Raw genomic sequence first — 20,826 nt, 5'->3', positions numbered from 1 at the left:
GTGGCCATGACAGCAACTTGAGGGTTGCTGGTTCGATCCCCGCTTTTGCCATCCTAGTCACTGCCGTTGTGTCCTTGGGCAAGACACTTTACCCACCTGCTCCCAGTGCTACTCACACTGGTTTAAATGTAACTAAGATATTGGGTTTCACTATGTAAAGCGCTTTGAGTCACTAGAGAAAAAGCGCTATATAAATATACTTCACTTCACTTCACTAGTGTGCACTATAGTCAATAAGCTCCTTCTTTTTTGCTATCCTCTTGATGTGGGGCAGACTGGCTCGTACATGTACATGCATCCTCTGCTGTTGCCATTTCTAATACAAAGTAGCGTATAGTTCGAACTTATACAGTACAAGTCGAAGTGGAGGCACAAAACGGCGGATCCTGAAGAGACGGTACAAAAGCAGCCTGAAAATGGTCTGTACAACATAATCCATACGAAATTGTGTCCAAAGAACCACCACTACATGTTATGGAGGACACAAGGAAGTGTTTAAAATGTAGAAAACATGTACCCTTTAACATGCACAACAAGAAAAGCCACAGATTGTTGTTTAGCGGTACCAGGCAGTGTGGTGGAGTGGAAGGGGACTGGCTTTGAATTAATAAGGCTTTGGTCCATGCAGAGTGTACCGTGCATTGGCACGCTATAAGTGGACAGGTCCATATGCCGGCAGACACCAACCTGCAGCCTTGCATCCTTGATTGAACAAACATTTGTCCTCAGGACAAAGCACAGGAAAATACAACAACTGCAGAGATGTCATGTGCCATGATAAATGCCAATGGCTTGGCTTTTGTTTACTCCCAAGTTGCAGTCTACACGTCTGCAAGAATTAAAGACATCGTCCACAACCAAGGCAGTCTATATATACATTCATCAATGGGGCATTCTGATATTTGCATTTATGTGCTGACCGCAATCTGGCTTTTAGTGTTGGTATGTTTTTTCACTCCTTGAAAGAAAAAAAAAAGTAAATAGTAAGAAAAAATATAATTTCATAAATCAGCAAACAGCAAATTAGTAGTTCAGACAAACCAATAACTTAAAATAGTGTCTTTTTTTTAATTAAACAAATTTCTGCATGCAACATAAAGACAAGTAAGCATTGGAAAAAGTGCATAATACTTCTTCCATTTTGATTTAGGATATAAAACTGAGGGGAAAAACTTAAAAAACAAAAGCTAGAGTAAATCAAGGTGTTTGACTATGAAATAGAGTGACCCAGAACCAAACACTAATAATATCCATCCCTCATCTGATGAATAACTTCCGATCATAAACATTACTTTTCTCACACACGTTTGATTCGTTTACTATGAACTCAATAGCTGAGAGAAACAGTACCTAGAAAATGTATTAATTAGCCTGAGTCGCACATTATGAATAGATAAAACAAAATTGTGCCTTTGTAAATTGAATACCATAGAGGTGCTACGACCTCTTCTTAGACCAAAATTGTAATAATTAAATTGTTGTTTACATTTTGCATCATGCATGATGTCACACAAGACCTTGGCGAACCTCATGAGACATCAGTTCCGAACAACATTAGATTCATTCTGTACTCGTGGTTAGTTTCCCCCCGTTCCTTTGTACGAAAAGAAGGGCCTGCTTTGGCAAGACGTGTTAAGAAGAAGATATGAGAGTTAATGATTGCTGTACAGTATATCAAATAAGTCATATGAAGTAAGCAGCCCTGCATTAAAAGCATACGACTCACTTTGTTACAGTAGTTAACTTCTTATTCATTAGAATGGTTGTCAAAAACATCGGTACTTTGATACCAAGTCGATACCAACACACAAAAAATACATTGTTACCTGCTTTTTTCAGTATTGTCAGGTTTGAATATAGTACACTTTTTGTTTGGCGAGCTGCACCTATTCTTGATGCGTGAGCACTAAGTTAGCACCGAAAAATAAAAATAAAATAAAATGTCTATTCGTGGAAGCCTGTCACCAATGGTGATTTGGCGCTTTTGGTTTGCCCACACCTATAAACAAATTATAATTGAAGTGTGGCAGTGGAGCATAACTGTAGTTGTGGCATAACTTGGCTTCACAACACCTAGTTTGCCAGAGAATAAGACATAGCAGAAATGATCGACTTTGTTGCTACATTTAGCAAGTAGGGGTACATAATAAAAGTAAAAGAGAGGTGTATCTTGTGTCATGCATTTCTTCGGCAATCAGAAGCTGTCACAAAAGTATTCGCTGCGCAAGTGACAGCAGAGCTCCGCCACCACAAGCCCAGGGAGTATGCATTACTAAAAAGTGCAGCTTCCATAAGCTACAGCTCAACATTTATTGCTTCCATAAGGGCTAAGAAAATACAGCTTAGAGACACTCTTCTGTTGTTTGGCAATATTTTTATTTTTGCCTATTTCATTAGGAAAACTAAGTGTGGCCATTTGCTTAATGCAACTCTTTATTTTGTTAGGCCTGTGGCACATTGTAGAAATAAAATAAACCATAAAAAAGAAATTAAACAAAATTGACAAATACAGCAAAAAGACAACATATAACAAGAAACGGTTAACATATTGATACTAATAATAAATAAAAGCACATGTGTTTATTTATCTTTAAATATGCGTTTTATATTTTTGATTAGCCTATTTTATTACAAATTACATGATGACGTCATACTACCACCTTATTGAAAAAATATTGTGAACCATATTGTTAGTGCTGTGTTCCTATATAACTTTTTCACTTCTGAAACAATACCGATATTGGAGCCTTGACTTACGGCCAATACTGTTATTAATCTGGTACGATACCAGCAGGAATCATAGTGCATTTTGTAAATTACCTCATTAAAATACAAGAAATGACCCAACTTGTGTGCTTATTGAAATACATTTGGCTGTAAACTGGCTGTAAACGTGCTTTAGGACTGCTTGTATCAGGGTTTATATCGGAGATATTAAATACAAACCCCGTTTCCATATGAGTTGGGAAATTGCGTTAGATGTAAATATAAACAGAATACAATGATTTGCAAATCCTTTTCAACCCATATTCAATTGAATGCACTACAAAGACAAGATATTTGATGTTCAAACTCATAAACTTTATTTTTTTTTGCAAATAATAATTAACTTAGAATTTCATGGCTGCAACACGTGACAAAGTAGTTGGGAAAGGGCATGTTCACCACTGTGTTACATGGCCTTTCCTTTTAACAACACTCAGTAAACATTTGGGAACTGAGGAGACACATTTTTTAAGCTTCTCAGGTGGAATTATTTCCCATTCTTGCTTGATGTACAGTTTAAGTTGTTCAACAGTCCAGGGGTCTCCGTCGTGGTATTTTAGGCTTCATAAGACTTAGACTTAGAAAATCTTTATTGTCCCCGAAGGGCAATTTGGTTTGCAGCAGTAGTCATTAAAAACAAGGTTCAACAGTAAAACGAGGTACAACAGTAAAAAACAAGGTGCAACAGTAAAAAAGAAGTACAACAGTAAAAACAAGGTACAACAGTAAAACAAGGTACAAATACATAAAATACATACAACATACAAACCATCATGAAAGCATTGAGCTAAAAACTAAAAACATTTGTAAAACAATAAAAACTAATCATCACACGTCGCTTCCCACTAAAGTGACTGCATAGTAGCTAAGCTTGTTTAAGAAGCTCATTTATAAAGGCAACAGCTGAGGGAACAAAGGATCGTATGTATCTGTTGTTTTGTTAATGCGCCACACATTTTCAATGGGAGACAGGTCTGGACTACAGGCAGGCCAGTCTAGTACCCGCACTCTTTTACTATGAAGCCACATTGATGTAACACGTGGCTTGGCATTGTCTTGCTGAAATAAGCAGGGGCGTCCATGGTAACGTTGCTTGGATGGCAACATATGTTGCTCCAAAACCTATATGTACCTTTCAGCATTAATGGCGCCTTCACAGATGTGTAAGTTACCCATGTCTTGGGCACCAATACACCTCCATACCATCACAGATGCTGGCTTTTCAACTTTGCGCCTATAACAATCCGGATGGTTCTCTTCCTCTTTGGTCCGGAGGACACGACGTCCACAGTTTCCAAAAACAAATTGAAATGTGGACTCGTCAGACCACAGGACACTTTTCCACTTTGTATCAGTCCATCTTAGATGAGCTCAGGCCAAGCGAAGCCAACAGCGTTTCTGGGTGTTGTTGATAAACGGTTTTGGCCTTGCATAGGAGAGTTTTAACTTGCACTTACAGATGTAGTGACCAACTGTAGTTACCGACAGTGGGTTTCTGAAGTGTTCCTGAGCCCATGTGGTGATATCCTTTACACACTGATGTCACTTGTTGATGCAGTACAGCCTGAGGGATCGAAGGTCACAGGCTTAGCTGCTTACGTGCGGTGATTTCTCCAGATTCTCTGAACCCTTTAAAGATATTACGGACCGTAGATGGTGAAATCCCTAAATTCCTTGCAATAGCTGGTTGAGAAAGGTTTTTTTTAAACTGTTCAACAATTTGCTCACGCATTTGTTGACAAAGTGGTGACCCTCGCCCCATCCTTGTTTGTGAATGACTGAGCATTTCATGGAATCTACTTTTATACCCAATCATGGCACCCACCTGTTCCCAATTTGCCTGTTCACCTGTGGGATGTTCCAAATAAGTTTTTGATGAGCATTCCTCAACTTTATCAGTATTTATTGCCACCTTTCCCAACTTCTTTGTCACATGTTGCTGGCATCAAATTCTACAGTTAATGACTATTTGCAAAAAAAAAAAAGTTTATCAGTTTGAACATCAAATATGTTGTCTTTGTAGCATATTCAACTGAATATGGGTTGAAAATTATTTGCAAATCATTGTATTCTGTTTGTATTTACATCTAACACAATTTCCCAACTCATATGGAAACAGGGTTTGTACAAGCCGATATTTTTTTTTTACTCATCTTCCCCGAGCGTCTACCTTTTTCCCATCTTCTACGGGGCGCCTTGTGGCGACCCATCAGTGTTCTTGTTCTGTAACCCTGTACACTGTTTGTTTGTCTAATCTTAAACGGGTTTGTGCTGAAAACAACATTTTGTTGTACTTGTGAAATGACAATAAAGATCCATCATCATCATCATCATTATCTAAAATCGAACCGATATCCGATATCAATATTGGATCAGGATACCGCTTATTTTATATATTTAAAGTTTCCACACCACAGCTCTTCTTTTTAGAATGTAAAACAGTTAACCATTGTTGTTATTTCTACTAATAATGATAAGCGCAGTGTTTGTTTTGATATTGTATACTGGGAGGCTATAGGCGAGAGCTGCACGGTTATAGCCAAAATAATAACCACAATTATTTTTTTCAATATTGAAATCACGATTATCAATCACAATGATTCATTATGTTATGTAAAACATTTTTATTGTATTTTATATTTTAAAAAATAATATGAAAACTTAGTTTTCATTTCAAAATGAAACTAAGAATTTAAAAAATTTAAAAGTAAAAAAAAAACTAATTCACAAAGGGCTAACTACAAATAAATATGCCATTTTGTGGCTGTTTGTTGAGGTTTTTCGCGCATGTATGCAACCACAACTCTATTAGGATTGTTAGCTTCACGATGCGGGCAAACGATGGCGGTTGAGGAAAGAAGGGAAATGTTGTCAATGCGTAATATGCCGCCACAACTCCATTTGTTTGGATGTGAACATTTTGCAACGCAGCTTTGCGGGGTGAGTGTTGGTTCCTCAGTGCAGGCATTTCTGTCTTTCTGGGAACAAGTGGAAGGGTGCCTAGAGAACGGCTAGGCGTGCGAGCGTGTTATAGGGTTAAAATGCATGCCTGTTGACACCCTGTCGGAGGAAGGTACTGATGTGATAAAAGCATTTATTTTTCTTAATATTTTCAGGATCTACTGGCGACCAGCCAATTTATTGTCACCCTCTGTTCCCAACTTCTCACTCACTCTTACTAGTCCACTGTGTTTCATTCGCCCCCTGGTGGTTCGTGGATTGTGAAAGTGCTTGATTTGATATGCTGAGGAGCCTGCTTTTTACATGTTAATATCGCCGAAGATCCCCCTAATTTAATCGTAGCAGCCAAAATCGTGATCGTGATTAAAATTTGATGAATTGTTCAACCCTACCATTAAAAATTGCCCTACTGCTTTTATTTTTGGAATGTATAGTTACCTCTTGGTAGCTTTACCTACAACTTACGTACATTTGAGGGTTTCTCCAGCGTAGGGGATGTGAAGTTTAAAGCGATCACAGCATGGGCCCGGGGTCAGAGACGTACATCTGAACATGAAAGATTGGAAAAATAAAAACAGCGCAATCAACGAGCGAGAACAAACCGGTCAATAGCATTTTGCAATTTGCAAGCCAATTATATTTGATTGCAAGTAAATGCATCTGTATTGACTTGTTGGTTGAAAAAAGTGATGTGGTTTATTTTAGCACAGTTCAAATACAACTACCACTTAATATTTATTTTGGTCAAACATAACCAGGTCTATAAATATACAAAGATAGTTTATTCAAGACTGACAAAAAATATGTAGATTTAGATGTGCTACAAAACTAAGTCTAAACTAACACTACCTAACTCAAACCTGGTTAGTCACTTGGGAAAAAATTCAATTTTTCATTATTTCCATTATCCATCCATCCATTTTCTACCGCTTGTCCCATTTGGGGTCGCGGGGGGTGCTGGAGCCTATCTCAGCTGCATTCTGGCGGAAGGCGGGGTACACCCTGGACAAGTCGTCACCTCATCGCAGGGCCAACACAGATAGACAGACAACTATTTCCATTATTCACCAGCCAATTTATTGAATAGGTACATTTGTGCATCTGCTCAGTAAAACCTTCCAACAAAACAAGGCAGCTCCTTAATTAATTTTTGTACGTGGTCCTTGTCACAACAATACTCTGAAGCCTCATAAACGGGTAAGAATGATGATTCAACAGTAACAAAAACCTGATAACTCACTCATTAGAGCAACAGCTATGCATTAGAGCATCTAGACATATAGACTATTCAACCCCTGAAAGAGTGAAATCAAAGCAACCTAGAAGTGCCACACAACGCTGTCAACAGTTGGAAATTTCCAACTTTCTGAATAATATTTAATTTCCAGTGTAGAAAGAATGCTGTACTAAAATTTGATGGATTGATATATTTGCTCTGGAATATGAATTTTAGTCTATCATCTAAAAGCATGACTGCTGAGAATTAGTCCCATGTTCGTGCAAAACTATACACCTCACCCAGTTTTTAGATCTGTGACACGAAGGCAGTTTGTAGAGTCCAGTCCCACACGGCCATTCCGCACCACGCTGCACAGCAAGGGCCGCAACTCAGGTGAGATCCTGTGCAGTGCAACCTCTGGAGAAATATTGTTCATCTTTTCCACCTTGAGGAATCTGAAAAAAGGCAACAACATTATAGATAATGCAGAACATAACATTTGTGTGAGCTATCTTGCAACCACTTTAATTAATAATGCTAAATATATGTATATATACATACACACACACACATATATATATATATATATATATATATATATATATATATATATATATATATATATATATATATATATATATATATATATATATATATATATATATATACACATCCATTCATAATATTTATATAATCACATAAATAAGTTACTTATATTTGAACATGGCATCAATAACCGTTATATGCACTTTGGATATACAACATTGATAATAAATAGGGGTTTTAAAAATGAATCTTTAAGAGGCAAGCCAGTTTGACGTCTAGCTATTTAAGTATAAACGTTTATCCCGCTATTAAACTTGCGAATGTAATTTGAATCATCATTTAAAACACAATTTAAGAAACAATTAGTCATTATAGTAATATACTGGTAAATGGTCGTAAAAGGTTGATGAGATTGTAAGATTACAGCATGGTAAGTAAATCGCAAAGAGACGAACATTTGCTTCCATCAATAAAATAGATATTCATTGCTCTTAATTCGCAAAGCATATTGTTTAAATTGTGATACCTGGAAGACCTCGAAATTGAATATCTTAAACGCTGAATTGATTGTTTACTTCATACTCGCAACAAGTTCCGGGTACATGCTGTTTGGGTCCTTCTGAAGGACCTCTTTTAGAGGTCTAAAATAATGCCTGTCTAGTGAATGTATGTTAACGTTCCGATATCCAGTTTTCATTTTGATAAATCCATATATCTGTCTTCATAGTACAACAGTATGTTACCATAAGTATGTTTTGAGTTTTTTATAGGAGCGTGCCTAATACTGAAAAACGACCAGGGACCAGTCACATGTTTGGGCAGCTGTAATCAGAACTTTGACCTCAAGTCTACAAATGTACTTCGCACGGAAATCATAAAATCGAAAACACTAAAGGTAAATATTATTTTGCATTGATTCTTCTAACATATTATGGTTTTTTTTTACTATCGGTCTTATGAAATTCATATTCCCTTTACGCATTATCCACAGACTATGTCTAACGTTTACAAATTTAATAAACTGCACAACGCTGATTTTAGATTTTAGATTTTAGATTTCAGGTCCGCATAGACGAAACGCACACAATGTACTGCATCAGCAACTTGTCATTACTTAATCCAGAATACACTGCAAATAGAACATTGATTAGCGCGTATTTTAGCAAACAAAGTTAAAATCACTCCAATTCATTACGAACATTATTTTAAAATGTATATTGAGAAGTGTTAAGTTAAAGTAAAAGTACCAAATAGTCACGCACACACACTAAGTGTGGTGAAATGATCCTCTGCATTTCACCCATCACCCTCAAACCCTCACCCCCTGGGAGGGGAGCAGTGAGCAGCAGCGGTGGCCACGCCTGGAAATCATTTTGGTGATTTTAACCCCCAATTCCAACCCTTGATGCTGAGTGCCAAGCAGGGTTCCCATTTTCATAGTTTTTGGTATGACTCGGCCGGGGTTTGAACTGACGACCTACAGATCTCACGGCAGACACTCTAACCACAAAGCCACTGAGTTGTTCCTGGTTTAATGGCTTCCTGTTGTTATGGTATCTCCAGACACGACACAATATTTTAGGGAAGTTAGTCGTCTTGGCTCAATTGTAAAATTGATAAAGTGTTACATATAAGCTCTGGGGTTGCAGTCAGGGGCGTAGCAACAATTTCTGGACCCCTGTACATAAACCCCCCCCCCCCCCCCCCACACACACACACATGCACACACACTTCTCAACATCGCCACATCATACACACATACTTGGTAAGTGTACATGCACTAAAAACGTTATAATTGCATGGCTTTGGTTGAAAACAGCCTTTTAAAACACATGTAAAAACCTTAATTAGGTTTTTGACTGTTTAAAGATAGGATCAACATGTCTACAACATATAGATCAGGGGTCCCCAAACTACGGCCGGCCCGCGGGACGGCTGCAGCCCGCCAGTGTCCAAAATCCGGCACGCGGGAAATCCCAAGTTAAAAAATAAAAATAAATCTGTCCTTTCTAATCCATTTTCTACCGCTTGTTATACTTCGGGTCTCCTAGCCACTCAGGCAAATCATATTGTCTAAAAATGCATTTTCCCATCGATAACGTGACACCGCGCTAGTGCCCGAGGTAGTCGAGGCTACTATGGTTTATTCGTTATACAGTGCTCAATACCGGGGTAGAGTGGAATATACGTTAGGTCAGGAAAAAACATGGAGGCTATTTAATTTTATATAAAATCCCCTGAAGAGCAGGGAAACCTGAGAAACAGGCTTGTAGGGATTGTTGCGTTGACCAGCATTCCTCCAATGGGGAATTCAAATTGCTAGTCTCTCCCAGATTCTTTTTATGGCACATAAGCTGATGTTTATATTCAATCAACAGGCAGTAATTGGTATTTTGTGGTTTATTCTCCAAGCTTAGAGGACAAACCTGAGACCAATCTAGCACACCAGCGTTCCCCAGCCCGGTCTAGCTCGGTCTCCCCTCCAACCCCCGGAAGTCCCGTGATCTTCCCTCTGTCCCTCGCCCCCACTCCCTTTGTTTAGACTACTCCGAGTTATCTCTACTCTGACACATTCCAATCTAGAAGGCCAACACCTTACTATGAGACTCAAAAGAAGGAAGAATACTAGCTATTCTTTATATGACTATAGGAGTTTAGGAAGAAGTAACACTTAAATATGGATATGATTCTGATCTGCTTCCCACAAGTCCCCCTTTAAGATCTTCTAATAAGATCTTTATTACTTGTACAAAACTTATAAAGCACGCCCCACATTAAAGTCTTAAAGTTACCACTTTGCTAGACCCCCTTTAGTGACACTTAGCACAAGGGGCTGTGCGGTTCTGGATGGTCTTGAGGGAGGTTGTTCAGCAAGTCCCTCAACTGTGTCACGAGTCAGGTTGGTTAGTCTCAATGGCGGCGGGGAGTTAGAGAGGCCGCTGAAACAGGAGTTCCAAGGGGTGTTAATTTGGTGACTGGGGTCACCAGTCTAACCATAGCACAAAGCCCAACGGCTGACGTCGGGATTCTAATGTACAATTTGTGCTCCTCACAACACCAGAATAAGTCAGCTCGTGCCCAAGGGCCTATCCTAGAGCCATCTATCAGTGTGGTGCACCAGTAACGGTTAATGTCACCTAATTTGTTGGGGGACGAAGAGGGTCCTGTAATTTGAAAACGCGTGTAATTCAGCTTTTGGGCCACAAAGGGAAGAAGTCGGGTGGCATTGTCAACAGACGGGTACACATGTCAGTCAACTTAAAAGGGGCAGGGTAAGTGTGGGAAAAGGGACGTCCAGCGGAAGAAGCAACACAGTCACCCAGGTTTTGGCATCCTCCTGAGCCACAGGTTGTCTGCACCCGCTCCTGAGGTCAAAGTTACCAGGCCTTTGGTGGTGATGTCATTAGCACGCACAGATGTGAGCGCCTTTGAAACACCACCGAGGTGGGGTGGTACTTTAGGTGCTACAGAGGGTGTAGAGGTAGTTAACGCCCTCTCAAGGACATTAATTTTAATAATTCCTTTAGAGTCTGTATCAGTCAGGTCAACCCCCAAAACAACATAAAAGGGACGATGGGCACCACTTACCATAGTATGTTGTCTGCATCCGACACCAATGGTTCAGGGTTGGGTCGTAACAAATATAGAGGTTATTACCACGGTAATAGCTATTGTGTCCCCCGTACTTAATCACACTGCACAGGTCAAAAAATAAGTGTTGCTATCACCTTTGACCCAGTCTATTTAAAGTCCGCTGTATGTTCTTAGACACTTGTCAGTCACTGTCGTCAGGAAGGATGAACTGAGACACAAAGACAGTAGAACACGCCCAAGCACCAGTCCGTCAGGGAATACTAGTCGGGTGTAACATCCTGCCTTTTGTCTATCAATATCAGAGTAATTTAGGTAACAAAACAGGGATAAACATCAAACTTTTCACTTAATGTAACGACACATATAGTTATGCTGAAAACAAGCAAGAAAAACTAAGAAACATTTAGTATACTGGATTGGTCTCACACAAGGATATACAATATAGAAGTTGAAAAGAGTAATGTAGGTAGAAAATCTCTCTCGTCTCCTGGGCTGTGGGGCAGATGATGTGGCGAGGGGGTCAAGGGGGGCAGATGTTGTGGCAATGTCAGCAATGACATCCGCTGGTAATCTGTCAGGTTCTTCAGCAGTAGTGCAGAGGGAGAGGTGGTACCAGGTGTCCCCTCCACCAGCCAGTCGAAGGGCGTGGGACGTCCGTTCTACGACCTAGAAGGGACCAGTCCACCTGGGCTCCGTCCACTTGCGTTTGATGACCTTGATCTTGACCCTCTCAGCGGGCGGAAGGGAATCTGTACAGAAGAACTGGCACACAAATTCTGCAATTTTTTGTGTAAAATACCATTTTGGTTTTACGCTGAGTCCTCCTTCCATGGGGGGCTGCTGGTCCTGTGAATGGCTGACCTGTATGCAGCTCATAGGGTGAAAAACTCTAAGGGCAGTAAAACAGTTTTATTCACGGACCTTCGAATGATCATTAACGCTAATTGCAACATGTCAATCCAATTAAATTTGGTCTGTGCACAGATTTTAGCCAATTAGTTTTTGATGTTCTGGTCCATCCTTTCAACCTTACCTTGGGACTGAGGATGGTACCCCAAACCTGTGTTCTAGTCCGAAAGCCTTTTCGACCAAGGCTAAGTGAGTATTTTTTTAAATGGTTGCCGTTGTCTGACCTAATCTTTTTGGGGAAACCATGTCGGGGTACTAGGTCATTCACAAGTCATTTAATTACTGATATTGCATCCTCTTTTGAGGTTGTTGTTGCTTCCGGCCAACCACTGTGATTGTCAACACAAGTCAGTACGTACCTTTTCCCTTGTACCGTATTGATCATATCAGTGAAATCAAAGACTATACATGGTTCACCCTCACCTCCTCCATATTCTACATTTGATATACTAAAGTACTATCGATGTGTAAAATCATTATTTTAAAATTAAAATTAGTTATAACTTCTTACCCACGGGAAAAACGTTAAAACTATGGAATGTGTCAGAGTCTGATTATTGTCGATTTTGTTCCAAGGAGTCTGTTTCCACCCTCACTCACCCCCTTCTGTTTCTGAAAAAAGGACTGTGTTAGTCATACTATCACTTTCAGAAACATCTAAGAAAAAGGTCAGCTAATAGTCAAGTAGCGGAGGACAGGTCATGTTTGAGGTCAATGAATGTCTCTTTAGCCTCTATGGTCCACTGGGGGGTGTTGTTAGGGTAGGGGACCCCTTAGCAATATCACAAATAACTCAAACTCAACTAAACCCTAGCTTTTATGTAACTTATTCAATATGGTGAAAGTAACAAATATGCTTATATTTATATTGTCACCAATACTAGAAAAATACTACCCTTGTGGCGAATGCTTTAGCAATTGTATTTTGAAATTTTACCACACCTGGTGGCCCCAATAATTCATTAAGTCAAGCTCATGTTGTAGAAAGTTGAATGATGCAGACACATTTATTACTGAATACTTTCTATCAGACTTCTGTCTTGACGACTATGTGTATGTAATGAGCAACTATAATTCTTTGATATGCTTAAATGTGTAATGTGTCGTTTTAGCTCAGCTGTTGTGTAGCTGCTAGCTCCTCGTAGCCTACAGGTGTCTAAAGTGCAGCCCATAGTAATGTGTTTAACATCACTATGGGCTAAACCTAATCTTTTGAAAATGTGGTATTTGGGTGTCGGTGTAATGTTTGACAGCTACGCCGTGTCTTATCATTGGACCTAAGTTCTTTGGTTTTGTAGGCGAGACAGAGAGCAAGGGAACAATGTGGGACACTATTGTGTCCATCTTATACCATGCTAGCTGTTGCAAAGATAGGTCAACATGAGCAGCCACACCTTGAGTTCCAACATATATAAATAATCATAAAATATGGCGAGTCGGGTGGCAGAACACACGGAAGCATCTCAGCCAGTCAGGGTTTCCACTGTTAGAGCAGTTGGATGTCAGTCATTCCTGTTGTTTCAGGCTGTGGTATGAGCTCATGGAGGAGTCTTGGTAGTGGTGTCGCAGCTAGGTGGTTCAGCCGTCAGGTAACACCAGGAATGTTCCTTCTTTGCGATTTGAATGTCAGGGTACAGTCTGTAAAGGAGGTGCAGCAATCTGAACCGGAAGTGGTTTGGTGACAGGTAACCTTCTTGTGACCCCAGCGAAGCCTTCGACCTTTAAAGAGGAAGCACACAGTTTTTTTGGTACCTCTGCATTCAGAATCGAATGGGTGGCTGATAAAATTGTCCGTTGACACTCATGTCCAGCAGGGGTCCTGTCGGTACTTCCTGCTGCGGCTCCTGATGTGGGCGTCCTCTTACACGCCTTTGTGTTCGTTTGTTGGCACGACGGAACGTTTCCTGTTCGGAAATGTTCGGACAGTCACGACTCCAGTGACCAGGCTGGTCACAGCCGAAACAGTGTCTACCCCAGACTGGCTTTGAAGCATCGTGTTGTCCACCACCCGAGTCCAACCGCACGTTTGTTGAGGATTCTTTCCTCCACCTGTTGGAACTCAAAAGCAAGGTCACCCACTGCTGAATATACCCTAGCTGATCTTTGACCTTTTGGTTCTTTTAACCTTTTATCTTCAGCGATCTGTAATTTAAGTAGTCGTTTCCTTGTTGCTCTGTCATTAGCCCTATTTTGCATGGGATGAATAAAATGTCCTGCCATATATTGTTTTTGGCACTGTGTATATCAGGGTTAACTTTGTCCAAAGTGCTTGGCCAAAGGTTCCCTCCCGGAGGTACAGGTGGGAAAGCAAGGTCAACAATGGCTTGCATGTATGCATCGGCAAGAGACTTATATTGTAGTACGTCCAAAGTGTTAATGTCATGTGTCAAAAATGTCTGCCGGAGAAAATGGTCAGACGTGTACAAGGGGTTAATTTTCGGAGGCAGGATTAATCTTAGAGGGGGCGTGTTAATACCTCCTTCTCTTGTCACTGGAGTAGGGGGCGGTGTCCTAGTCAAAGTCTGGGCGGGTCGTTTGAATTGTCTTGCGCATGCGCGGCAGACAAAAAACCAATCAGTTCATTCTGTCATTAATCATCGTTTCTTTTGCTGCATTTCGTTTTTCCACGTAATCCCCGTTTACTTTTATCATACGCCAAACTCTTAAATTCTCTCCCTGAGTGTTCCATTTTCACCAGCGCACACACACACACACACACACACACAGACACACTCAGCAGCACACACACACACGAGCACACGTAAGCACTCCCGCACACACACACACACACACACACGAGCACGCGTAAGCACTCTCGCACACACACACACACACTCAGCAGCACACACACACACGAGCACGCGTAAGCACTCCCGCACACACACACTCACACTCAGCAGCACACACACACACGAGCACGCGTAAGCACTCCCGCACACACACGCTCACACTCAGCAGCACACACACACACGAGCATGCGTAAGCACTCCCGCTCACACACACTCACACTCAGCAGCACACTCTCTGCGTTTCACTTTACCATAAAACTTCCAGTTACTTTTTTAAAAAAAATTTATTTTATTTTACCAGACATTTGAGTTCACGACTTTTCGAGTATTGTAAACTCCCTCTTAACCCTTTCAAGGAACGTTCTCCTTTTTTTTTTTTTTTCTCTACCTGCTAGTTCCATTGTCGACAACCGTCCATTCAATTGATCATTACACAGTGATCATTGTCTCCCAAGGCGTTATTGGTTAATGAGGTCATTAGAGACAACAATCTTAACGTCATTGGTCTTAGCGAAACCTGGCTCAAACCGGACGAATTTTTTGCGCTCAATGAGGCATCTCCTCCTAACTATACGAATGCGCATGTTGCCCGCCCTCTTAAAAGGGGAGGGGGTGTCGCACTAATATACAATGAAAATTTCAACCTTACCCCTAACCTAAATAATAAATATAAATCGTTTGAGGTGCTTACTATGAGGTCTGTCACACCGCTACCTCTCGACCTGGCTGTTATCTACCGCCCCCCTGGGCCCTATTCGGACTTTATCAGTGAATTCTCAGAGTTCGTTGCTGATCTAGTGACGCACGCCGACAATATAATCATAATGGGGGACTTTAATATCCATATGAATACCCCATCGGACCCTCAGTGCGTGGCGCTCCAAACCATAATTGATAGCTGTGGTCTTACACAAATAATACATGAACCCACGCATCGCAACGGTAATACAATAGATCTAGTGCTTGTCAGGGGTGTCACCACCTCCAAAGTTATGATACTTCCATATACTAAAGTAATGTCCGATCATTACCTTATAAAATTTGAAGTTTTGACTCTTTGTCAACAAGCTAATAATAATAATAACTGCTATAGCGGCCGCAACATTAATGCTGCCACAACGATGACTCTTGCTGACCTACTGCCTTCGGTAATAGCACCATTCCCAAATTATGTCGGCTCTATTGATAAACTCACTAACAACTTTGACGATGCCTTGCGCGAAATTATTGATAGTATAGCACCGCTAAAGCAAAAAAGGGCCCCTAAAAGGCGCACCCCATGGTTTACAGAAGAAATTAGAGCTCATAAATTATCATGTAGAAAACTGGAACGCAAATGGCGCGCGACTAAACTTGAGGTTTTCCATCAAGCATGGAGTGATAGTTTAATAACTTATAAACGCATGCTTACCTTAGCTAAAGCTAAATACTACTCAAATCTCATCCGCCTCAACAAAAACGATCCTAAATTTATGTTTAGTACAGTAGCATCGCTAACCCAACAAGGGACTCCTCCCAGTAGCTCCACCCACTCGGCAGATGATTTTATGAATTTCTTTAATAAGAAAATTGAACTCATTAGAAAGGAGATTAAAGACAACGCATCCCAGCTACAACTGGGCTCTATTAACACAAATACGACTGTATATACGACGGACACTGCCCTCCAAAATAGTCTCTCTATTTTTGATGAAATAACATTAGAGGAATTATTACAGCGTGTAAGTGGGATAAAACAAACAACATGTTTACTTGACCCACTTCCTGGGAAACTTATCAAGGAACTGTTTGTATTATTAGGTCCATCAGTGTTAAATATTATAAACTTATCACTTTCCTCCGGCACTGTTCCCCTAGCATTCAAAAAAGCGGTTATTCATCCTCTGCTCAAAAGACCTAACCTCGATCCTGACCTCATGGTAAACTACCGACCGGTCTCCCACCTTCCGTTTATTTCCAAAATTCTCGAAAAAACTGTTGCACAGCAGCTAAATGAACACTTAGTGACTAACAATCTCTGTGAACCTTTTCAATCCGGTTTCAGGGCAAATCACTCTACGGAGACAGCCCTCGCAAAAATGACTAATGATCTATTGCTAACGATGGATTCTGATGCGTCATCTATGTTGCTGCTTCTTGATCTTAGCGCCGCTTTCGATACCGTCGATCATAATATTTTATTAGAGCGTATCAAAACACGTATTGGTATGTCAGACTTAGCCTTGTCTTGGTTTAACTCTTATCTTACTGACAGGATGCAGTGCGTCTCCCATAACAATGTGACCTCGGACTATGTCAAGGTAACGTGCGGAGTTCCCCAGGGTTCGGTTCTTGGCCCTGCACTCTTTAGTATTTACATGCTGCCGCTGGGTGACATCATACGCAAGTACGGTGTTAGCTTTCACTGTTATGCTGATGACACTCAACTCTACATGCCCCTAAAGCTGACCAACACGCCGGACTGTAGTCAGCTGGAGGCGTGTCTTAATGAAATTAAACAATGGATGTCCGCTAACTTTTTGCAACTCAACGCTAAGAAAACGGAAATGCTGATTATCGGTCCTGCTAGACACCAACATCTATTTAATAATACCACCTTAACATTTGACAACCAAACAATTAAACAAGGAGACTCGGTAAAGAATCTGGGTATTATCTTCGACCCAACTCTCTCGTTTGAGTCACACATTAAGAGTGTTACTAAAACGGCCTTCTTTCATCTCCGTAATATCGCTAAAATTCGTTCCATCTTGTCCACTAGCGACGCTGAGATCATTATTCATGCGTTCGTTACGTCTCGTCTCGATTACTGTAACGTATTATTTTCGGGCCTCCCTATGTCTAGCATTAAAAGATTACAGTTGGTACAAAATGCGGCTGCAAGGCTTTTGACAAAAACAAGAAAGTTTGATCATATTACGCCTATACTGGCTCACTTGCACTGGCTTCCTGTGCACTTAAGATGCGACTTTAAGGTTTTACTACTTACGTATAAAATATTACACGGTTTAGCTCCAGCCTATCTCGCCGATTGTATTGTACCATATGTCCCGACAAGAAATCTGCGTTCAAAGAACTCCGGCTTATTAGTGATTCCCAGAGCCAAAAAAAAGTCTGCGGGCTATAGAGCGTTTTCTATTCGGGCTCCAGTACTCTGGAATGCCCTCCCGGTAACAGTTAGAGATGCTACCTCAGTAGAAGCATTCAAGTCCCATCTTAAAACTCATTTGTATAATCTAGCCTTTAAATAGACCCCCCCTTTTTTTAGACCAGTTGATCTGCCGTTTCTTTTCTTCTCTCCTCTTCTCCCCTGTCCCTTGCGAGGGGGAGTTGCATAGGTCCGGTGGCCATGGATGAAGTGCTGGCTGTCCAGAGCCGGGACCCCGGGTGGACCACTAGCCTGTGCATCGGTTGGGGACATCTCTGCGCTGCTGACCCATCTCCGCTCGGGATGGTTTCCTGTTGGCCCCGCTGTGGACTGGACTCCCGCTGATGTGTTGGATCCACTGTGGACTGGACTTTCACAATGTTATGTCAGACCCACTCGACATCCGTTGCTTTCGGTCTCCCCTAGAGGGGGGGGGTTACCCACATATGCGGTCCTCTCCAAGGTTTCTCATAGTCATTCACCGACGTCCCACTGGGGTGAGTTTTTCCTTGCCCGTATGTGGGCTCTGTACCGAGGATGTCGTTGTGGCTTGTACAGCCCTTTGAGACACTTGTGATTTAGGGCTATATAAATAAACATTGATTGATTGAATGATTAATCACATTTTTCCCCGACCGCCATCACATTCCTGTCTGTCACACTCCAAGGCCATGTGTCTATTTCTTTACGTTTTAGTGTCTTATCTCACTGGGATCTTTCAACCCGCTTCTTTACGTTTCAGTGTCTTATCTCACTGGGATCTTTGAACCCGCTTCCTTACGTTTCAGTGTCTTATCTCACTGGGATCTTTGAACCCGCTTCCTTACGTTTGAGTGTCTTATCTCACTGAGATCTTTCAACCCGAACTCATTAAGGGACGACCAAATTCCCAGGGTAAGCTACACCCAACTATTAGTTCACTCGTCAATGAAACTGCCCGTCACGGTAATCGAGACACAATGGCCTGAGTTGACCACTTATTTACTATTTTAATGCAATGGCAGGCTCGGCAAAAATGCAATCAATCTATCAAAATCACCAATCTGTGCCTGGGATTACAAAACAGTGTTTGACTTACAGACTTCAGGACAGACTCCTAAAGCAGATTTTATATAAAAAGGCTTTGCTCACCTTGTATTGGCCATTTGAGTCTGTCCAGAAGATTGCAAGAAGTCATCAATCAACAGCATGCCATCCCGGACGAGCCCCCAAATTGTTGCGTTGACCAGCATTCCTCCAATAGGGAATTCAAATTGCTAGTCTCTCCCAGATTCTTTTTATGGCATATAAGCTGATGTTTATATTCAATCAACAGGCAGTAATTGGTATTTTGTGGTTTATTCTCCAAGCTTAGAGGACAAACCTGAGACCAATCTAGCACACCAGCGTTCCCCAGCCCGGTCTAGCTCGGTCTCCCCTCCAACCCCCGGAAGTCCCGTGATCTTTCCTCTGTCCCTCGCCCCCACTCCCTTTGTTTAGACTACTCCGAGTTATCTCTACTCTGACACATTCCAATCTAGAAGGCCAACACCTTACTATGAGACTCAAAAGAAGGAAGAATACTAGCTATTCTTTATATGACTATAGGAGTTTAGAAAGAAGTAACACTTAAATATGGATATGATTCTGATCTGCTTCCCACAGGATGAAATAGCCTCTGTTTTTTCCTGACCTAGTGTGTGTGTGTGTGTGTATATATATATATATATATATATATATATATATATATATATATATATATATATATATATATATATATATATATATATATATATATATATATATATATATATATACATATTTATTTATTTATTTATTTAATATATATATAATTATTATTTATTTATTATTATTATTATCATTATTATTTTTATTTATTTTTTATTTTTTTTTAAACCAATGCTGCCTCTGAGTTTTAAAAAAAAGAAAAAGTTTGGGGACCTCTGATATAGATAATGCAAGAAAAATGTTGGATCTGTTAAAAAAAAACTAACATGTTTTTTTGTTTTTTTCTTTTGCAAAAAAGTAACAACACATTCAATATAAAGTGACCAGAATATACATTTAAATAATCATATAGCCTGACATTATTAATTTAAATATGATTTCAACTGTCAAGTGTTTTAAATAGAGATTGGATTATAGTCAGTAGATAAAATGAATCATAAAAATACATGATTATTATGATTAGGATTATATTATATAATTAGTGCATTTCCTGGGAGTAAATATATTTCTAACTTTAATTGAGTATTGTTGAACGCACCACACGTATGGACAATGAGATGCAAAAGTAAAACGTGTACATAACTTTATCTTTGCCAAAGATAGATTTATTATATTTCCAAAATGCAGGCGCTGCCTCTGACTGCTTAAAAGGGAACTGCACTCTTTTTGGAATTTTGCCTCTCGTTCACAATCATTATGAGAGACAAGACCACACGTCTTTTTTTTAAGGGATTTTAAAGATGTACTTCCGGCATGAACTTGGCGTTCCTACTTCCGGATTCAAACACAAGTGTGTTCTATCCATGGCAGACTTGGTAACAAATAACAAAGACATTTTTGGACAAATGAGGATTCACATCCATATCTTTTTGAAGCTGAATGAACGGAGGATGAACTGCTGCTTATAGAAGCCAGCATGAAGAAGAGGGTGAAACGATGGAGCAGACGGAAACCGAGAGAGTGATGTCGGCATGACACGAAGCTGCAAATGTTGAATTTGGAGACAAGCTATTTCAACATAATAGGAGTGCTGACCCCAAATAATCAGGAAAAAAAAAAACCCAGCTAGCTGGACCAAACAGACAACGGTCCTTCGAGTGAGTCACACCTCATATTGATCATGGTACACGCAGCACGTCATGCGTGATATTACTACAGTACATACG

General features: G+C 40.4%; 2 protein-coding genes across 5 annotated transcripts in view; one reads left to right on the top strand and one right to left on the bottom strand.

Annotated features, from left to right (window-relative positions):
- The window catches only part of babam2 (BRISC and BRCA1 A complex member 2), a 176,502-nt gene extending 168,332 nt beyond the window's left edge, over positions 1–8,170 (bottom strand). For both annotated transcript variants that reach the window (XM_062041738.1, XM_062041739.1), the window contains exons 1-3: positions 8,019–8,170; positions 7,246–7,401; positions 6,197–6,273 (exon numbers count right to left, since the gene is read on the bottom strand). In XM_062041738.1, the coding sequence (XP_061897722.1) occupies positions 6,197–6,273; positions 7,246–7,382 (214 nt within the window). In that variant the 5' untranslated portion in view covers positions 7,383–7,401; positions 8,019–8,170. The remainder of the gene's footprint in view (positions 1–6,196; positions 6,274–7,245; positions 7,402–8,018) is intronic.
- rbks (ribokinase) overlaps positions 8,129–20,826 on the top strand; it is a 118,716-nt gene continuing 106,018 nt past the window's right edge. For 2 of the 3 annotated variants that reach the window (XM_062041743.1, XM_062041740.1), the window contains exon 1: positions 8,129–8,387. The gene's annotated coding sequence lies outside the window, so the exon portion shown is untranslated. The remainder of the gene's footprint in view (positions 8,388–20,826) is intronic. The other variant, XM_062041741.1, reaches the window with a different exon arrangement.

This window comes from Entelurus aequoreus, linkage group LG03 (assembly GCF_033978785.1).
Source record: "Entelurus aequoreus isolate RoL-2023_Sb linkage group LG03, RoL_Eaeq_v1.1, whole genome shotgun sequence".
Classification (NCBI taxonomy): Eukaryota; Metazoa; Chordata; class Actinopteri; order Syngnathiformes; family Syngnathidae; genus Entelurus; species Entelurus aequoreus.
This window is presented reverse-complemented; position numbering and strand designations above follow the sequence as displayed.